The sequence below is a fragment of the Paramisgurnus dabryanus genome, chromosome 6 (genome assembly GCF_030506205.2).
Source record: "Paramisgurnus dabryanus chromosome 6, PD_genome_1.1, whole genome shotgun sequence".
Lineage (NCBI taxonomy): Eukaryota > Metazoa > Chordata > Actinopteri > Cypriniformes > Cobitidae > Paramisgurnus > Paramisgurnus dabryanus.
The window spans coordinates 10363319-10370750 of record NC_133342.1 but is presented as its reverse complement, the minus strand read 5'-3'; the positions used below and the strand labels follow the sequence as shown (position 1 = coordinate 10370750).

At 35.7% G+C, this 7432-nt stretch overlaps 1 protein-coding gene across 1 annotated transcript in view; it reads left to right on the top strand.

Annotated features, from left to right (window-relative positions):
- The first annotated feature begins 1184 nt into the window (after positions 1-1184).
- Positions 1185-7432, top strand: part of LOC135744318 (homer protein homolog 3) — a 34939-nt gene continuing 28691 nt past the window's right edge. The window contains exons 1-2 of the mRNA XM_065262348.2: positions 1185-1610; positions 2625-2677. Of these exons, the coding sequence (XP_065118420.1) occupies positions 2655-2677 (23 nt within the window). The 5' untranslated portion in view covers positions 1185-1610; positions 2625-2654. The remainder of the gene's footprint in view (positions 1611-2624; positions 2678-7432) is intronic.

The following is a 7432-nucleotide window of genomic DNA, read 5'->3' as shown; positions in this document are numbered from 1 at the left end:
GAGGTCAATCAAATATTTACAGTTTTGGATGAATACAGTATGCTTTGGATCCTTGTGTCATGTTATACTTTAAAAAAAATATGTAAAGTTTAAATAAATTTTCCCATTTCAAAAAGCAATTTACTCCTAATCATATTCTGTTGCTGTTAAGAAATATGTACAAGTTTAAACTGGTTCAATACTAAACTAGTTAAACATGCTGTAACTTAAAATATTTTTCTGCATCAGAATCTACTGATGTGTTCATCCTGATATCTGTCATGCATTAAACATTTTAAATCATTTATAAATCATTATTATTAATAGTTAAATGTTATAGCAATGTATATAAATTATTCACATTTATGAGTTTTTTCAAATGTTATGATTGTACTTTACATTAATGTTGTTAGTGTTAATATTTAATATTAGTTTTACATTAGATAACATGAACTAACAATGAAGAATACTTCTGCAACATTTATTAATCTTAATTCATGTTAATTTTTGCTTTTACTAATACATTTTAAGTTAAATGAAATAACATGAACAAATGTATTAGCATTAAATAACATCAACAAAAATTATTAAATGCTGACAAACTATTTCTAGTTTATGTTAGCTAATCAATTTACTATTGTTAACAAATACAGCCTTATTGTAAAGTGTTAACGATATTTTCAAGGCATTTTCCTTAAATTTGTTTGATAGATTTTGTACAATAGTAGCCTACAAACAATAGGCTATATATATTTATGCAGTTGTTTTGCCAGTAACTTACTGTAGAATTAAATCGAACAAACTGTTGCCACTAAATAACATAAAAATTTAATGACCAATAAACATTAACAGTCTTTATCTTTACAGAATAAAACTATAAAATAACAGCCTCATGCAAAGCATTTTGGGAAACAAAAATCCTAATCAACCTTTTTCTGTTTTTTCCTTCAGATTTTTTCCTTCAGATTTTGAAAAGACAAAGACTTGTTGATGTTTAATGTTCATTTAAATTTCATCAAACTGTTGCCAGTAAATAACATTCATTTAAATCTACAGTAAGTTACTGGCAAACAGCTGCAAAACTATACAAATACAAAGAATATTTTTCCCCATAAAGATTCTATTTCCATGCTAGGTTCGGCGATATATCGTCACGCAAGCAGTGCTTTGAGATATTGACACAGATCACTAGAGGGTGAATGGCGTGTTAAAAGAAACCCCGCAGGTACCGCAATGATGCTGATGACCGTGATTCCCGCCACCGGAGGGCGTCCACGAGCGATTTAAAAAGCGCACCCGCGGCGGTGGTCGCACCACAGAGCAGCAGCGGCTCGCGCTCGGGACATGAAAGCTCAACTGATTACAAAGTAACAATCGCGGCGCGTCATCAAAGTCGCGGCGGGAAACATCAGAGCGTCGCCGCCCGCGGGGCTTTCCCGCGACGCCGCGAGCTCACTGAAGTACAAGCAAAGACAGAAAAGAGGAATTAAAAGGCGCGTGGTCATCACGAGGCACTGATTCGCTTGTTGCCATGCAAATAAACGTCGTGTTCACTCGATAGAGAGCCAGGAATACAGCTGCTGCTGCTGCAGAGAGTTTCATCTCATCCTGTGTGTTTACTGAGACATGAGGTGAGTCTGTCAACTATCTGTCATGTCACATTTGAATATAAACCTCAACATGACAAAGCAACTTTACTTCCAACCTGCATAGACTTTATACAGACTTTATTTACCGGAATGGATTCATGAGCAAACTGTTGGGTGCTGACACTTCTGAAAACTAGTTATGTGACTCAAAGCAAATATTTACTCATCTTTAAAAGCAGTGCTGCATTGATGCATTTTATATTTGTATACTTAAGTAGTTCAAGAAATGTAAAGGTACTTGCAGGGTCACGTGTTCCCTTACAAAAAATATCCATGTTTTTTTTGTGGTAAAAGTGTAGTAACCATGTTTTTTTTGGTGTATTGATTACTGCAGTAACCAAGGTTTACTTGTGGTTTGAAAACCATGTCGCACTGTAAAAAAATGCATCAAGTTAAAACAACTTGGTTTTTGCAAGTCAATTCAACCTACTATTTTAAGTTTTGGCTTAAAAAGGTTGACATAATCTATAAAATCAAGTTAAATTGTTTAAGTTAAAGTAACACAAAAATATATAATGTTTTAACAGAAATGCTGCGTATTTTACAGTGCATGGTTATTTTGTTTTCAACTGTAGTAAAACCATGGTTACTTTATTTGTAAGGGTTTTTACAACATTTTACACTTCAGAAACATTTTATATGTAGAAATTTTAATTTAAAAATACGGTCCACGTGTTAATTTTGTGAAGGGACGTCATTGATCTTTTAGAAATGACGCACATTAAAGTATCAGAACTAAATAAATATTTATTTTAATAATGTATTGATGTAACTTTTACATGATGTCACCTTAAAGTCTTTCTGGCTTATAGACAGATATTTTACAAATTAATAAATAATAATAATTATCAGTATTATTATTAATGCAGTTATATGTTGTATAAATAAGATGTGACATTTGACACAAAATAGTGTCATTTATTTCTAGTAAAACTTTTCCTTAATGTTAGGATTTATAGATGATTGATTTTCTGTCGTTTTTCTTTGCTGTAATAGATAAAGACTCGGTCCATCTGTCCAGTGAGGATGTTTTCATTACACAGAGAGAGGTGAGTTCATCTGTGTCTATCTATGTCTATAGTCAGAGATGATACTTTGTTTAAGAGATCTTATGTACGTTTAGACTGAGAGATGAAACAAAATGGGTTTTGAGATGAGCTGATTTTTTGTGATCGTGTTTTTTGTGTAAGCTTTTCCAGAAGTTAATTTTGTTTTTGTAAAGGCATTGTTTGTGTATAGTTCATCTTATGATTTTTAGTAAATATCATATAAAAGTCTTGTTGGTTTATGTATATCTGCCAAATATCTAGGTCAACTTATCTTTGGCAACATATTATGGTATTCATTTTTTACAGTTGTACCATGTCATTGTAAATTAAACACAGGATTTGTGTTTGACAGAATAAAAGTATTTACAGTGCAGTCCTACAGTATAGATGTTATATGACCCTGTTAATCTCTACAGAAAGTGATGACCGTAAACACATCTTACACAGATGGCTATGGGATTTTGTTGATGAAACAGGCTGTATAGTTTTTTTTCCAGTTGCCATGACTACTGCACAATGTATGTTGTGTTGCTGCGTCTCAAGTGTTCGTCTCGATGAAGGTCCGGTGCGCCGCGTTTCTTTACGTCTGACCATAAAGCTGTTGTTGTAGTTTGACCTTCTGCGGTGTTACTGTGGATTAAATCAGCAGTGATGAAGATGATTTGTTCAGACGTGATGCTGTTGGGTCAGAACACGACTGACCTCATTTCTTTTAAATTTTGTGTCCTTCAAACTGCCCTGTTGTTTTAAAGCAGAGACTCTTAGGCTATGGGAAGTTTTATAAGTACACATTCCAGGTTTAATTGTGTACGATTTATCATTTTATCCAAAAAAAGGATTTAGTTTGTTTTCTAAGACCTCTTGTTTATCAATCCCTCCAACCAGCCGTCATAGGCCCTGTTTACACCTGGTATTACGATGTGTTTTGGTCAATCAGATCTTAAGTGAATAATGCTGAATACAGGTGTAAATGGGGTGTGAATGTTTTCAGCTCGTCCACTTTCGACCACATTCAAAGATAGTCGAAAACGCATTGCTTTTGTGGTGTAGATGTGCATGTGGTCGAATGTGTTCACTTCAAACAGCTATAAAAGGCCACCTGCTCTCCACCTATTGATGTATGTGTGATGTACCGAGCACAATGTTTTTACATCGGTCCTGACTTTTTTGTGCAAATCCACAGTGTTCAGCGTGGTCTATAGGCTTTCATTGATCAAACTAAAGTGGCTACTCTCCATTTTTTTTTTGTGGCTGCTCTCCACCTCTTTTATTTTGGTTTCATTTTGCGTCAATAAACCCGTCATTTCTACCACTTTTTTAAAAAGAAAGCAGAGGAACTCGTCCATAGACCATCCCCTCGAAGTAATCAAGACAAAAGCAAATTGAAAGTGAACAAAAGCTGTGAATAAGGGGTCTTCTCGGGTCCAAAGAAATGTACCCGACCCGAATCACTTTATACCAGCAGTGCGACAGAAAGAAACTCCGGTGGCCTTGCAACCAATTTTGTGAGCTGCTCCATTTGTTTAACTTTTTTATCTGACGACAGCACCAAGGTAAACGCTAAAATTAACATAAAAATTGACTGACTTGTCTGTCTCAATGAAAATTAACCCACCGCCAGCCACACGATGTCACAAGCGCTCTTGGCAAACAGATGAGAGGTTTGAAAAGGACATTGACACACACACGCGAGAGAGTTCGGGTCTTCTCAGGCCCGTTCGGCAAAAACACATTCATTTTAAATTACCGAGACCCGATGCCGCTATTTTTATACCCGACCCATGTCCGAGGGACACGTGAAACTTTTAGACCCAAACCCGATCGGTCTCAGGTTGGACCTCGGATTTTTGGATCTAAGTGGACCTGTGAAAACCTCTAGTGTGAATTGACGTGTGTCTCCCATCCACTTTTGATCTAATTGACCAAAACGTATCTTAATCCCAGGTGTAAATGTGCAAATATAAAGACACTTCACCACTAGTAAATGTACAATTGTTAAAAGTCCTGCGATAGATTTTCTTCTTTTTCTTCTATAGCAATCAAAAATGTCCTTTAAAAATGCAATGATATGACGTATAGATTACCATTTCATGATATACAGTACTGTGCAAAAGTCCACAAGGTCAGCACCACCAGCTTTGTTGGTTAAGCAAAGTTTTAATGTCTATCCATATTTATTTTTCACTCTTTTTATTAAGAAACAAACAGAAAATACAGGAAATATGTACACAAAAAATTTCAGAACTAAGGGCCAGATTTACTAACATCTCGCGCCAGCGCAAACCATCATTTTGTCATTAAATAACGACTGTCGGGAAAGATGCGCAGTGGATCATTAGCGCTGAAAATCTGTGCTTTAGTTATTTTCGTGACTGACATTATTGCATATGCATGTCAAGGAGTTTCCCATTCAGACCCAAAATGTATGAGGAGATTATTTAAATGATTCATACAAAGCAAATTACTAATGAGTGTGTGATATGACATTCCCAGAAAAAACATATGTCTTAAATCATTTTTGTGTTTGAAATGGCTGCAATTATTGCTAATAGGAGAAGTCGTCGCAGAGATTAGAGGATTTTTTTACACTTAACAGTTTTTTCAATAATGCTGTTTGCCAAGCCATGTTGTTTTTTTATTTGCTGGATGAAATAAAATAGGAGTCACTAGGAGAAGTCACACAATATCAGGTGTTTCAAAACGTCTTGTAAACTTTCATTTTTGTCTTCCGGTTCTTTTCCGTGTCTTATGGCTTTGTTAGCTGGAATTTCACACCTTGTGGTGCTGAACTCAAGCGCATCAGGCATTTATCACCAGCACCTCATCAGCTCTGCTTATTTGTGACCCTGAACCAATTTGCTCTGCTCTTAGTGGATTGCGTTGGTCATTATGGAAATCAGTTGTTGCACCCGTGTTATTTAATTGGTGCCTTTTTAGCAGATATTTCCACTCCCTTTGGTGCTTTTTTGGAATTGCGCTCTCGCGCTTATTTCCCCCATTTTGTAAATCTGGCCCTAAATGTCTTCCTTAGGCATCAGTCAGTATTTAGTGTTGACCTCTCTTGGCACTAAACACATCTTGAGCTTTTTTTAGGAGACTGAAGTCATCTGACTCTCTCAGTCCTACTAAGAACAAAATCCTGTCAAATGTCTTGAAATGAAACACCTGAACAATTTTTTATGCGGTGGTAACCATGATATAAGCAGAATAATTGACTGTGGCCGCATTACCACTTCAGGTGTGTATTATTTATTTTTAAGTAATTCAACAGCCTTTCATCTGTTATTCCTTACTTGCATACATATTACATACACTAGAATATGACAAATCAAAGCACATCATCCTCGAAGATATGAAACGGTGTCTGTTTGTGACTGTCTTTTCTAGTGGTTGATTTGTGAATTGGCCTTCTTTGCTTCAAATTTAGCGCAGAACATTTCTTGATGTAAAAGTCTTGCCTGCTGTCTAAGTCAGAGGAGATATATGATGTGTGAATTTATAAGAAACACCTCATGGATTTCTGGGAATTCAGGGCCGGCTATGTGATAGTGTGATGGTGTTTGGTGGATTTTTAAGGATGTGTTTGTCCGTAGGAGCTTGTGGTTAAAAAGATTCAGGCTCAGGGTTTAGAAACAGAAGACTGAATAGAAGTTCAATCTAACTCCAGGTCTTACCGCTGCTCTCAGCATGAAGAAATCTGTGTTTCATTCAGATCCCAGAGAAATCAACAATGACCTTTTCATAAGAGACTCATTCTGGATTTATTGTAAGATGCTGAAGGGAGAATGAAATGAGATTAGATCCTGAGCTTCATTCTGTAGGTTGTGTCACACAGACTTTCTTTTGACTGATTTGATGAAAAATTATAATTGATAGTTTATGTTAACGCTGCTTTAGGACACATCAGACCAGATGTTTTCCTCTGAATGACCTTTACTGCTGGAATACTGTATGGTAATAACATCTCACTTAGATTAATTTCCAGAAAGCCCATTATTATGGGATATTATCAGGTGCAGACAGTCTTCTCAATGTAATGGTTACTTAATTTGATATTTCTGAAATCTGACCTTTCCGGAATCTCTTGGATTTTATTTCATGATCCCATCATCACACAGTGAGCTGTTACTGAAGTCATTCTGATGTTACCATATCATTTGAAATCAAGAAGACTAAAAATAAAGCTGTCAGAGATGACAAAGTCTTTGATGGGGTGCTCACATGTAGTTTAACCATAACACATTAACTGTCATTATCTTAGAGGATCTGTCAGTCAGATGATAAAACCGTCCATCAGAGGACAGATTTCATCTCATCATTTATTGTTTATTTTACTCTAAGTTTAAAGAGTCATGACATGATGAGAAAAACACAGACAGAAATGCATGAAATCAATTATCATGTGCTTGTAAAGTTCAGTCTCCAATATTTAAAGTTCATGTAAAGTCATTTCAGAGAATTGTTTCTTAAGTTATTATAAATGTTTGTATTGCTGAAATACGTTACAAAGACAACTATGAAGTACTGAATTGTGGAGAAAAACTTTTTTTTACCATTTCTATGTTCAGGATTATTGTGTGGCTCCATTGCATCATTGAGCCACCATTTTAGCCCCGCCCCAACACAATCAAGAGCATCCAATTAGGTTGTAGCCGTATTTGAAAGTTAAAGGGAGCATTTCATAAGACTTTTTTAAGATGTCAAATAAATAGGTGTCCACAGAGTACATATGTGAATTTCTAGCTCAAATACCCC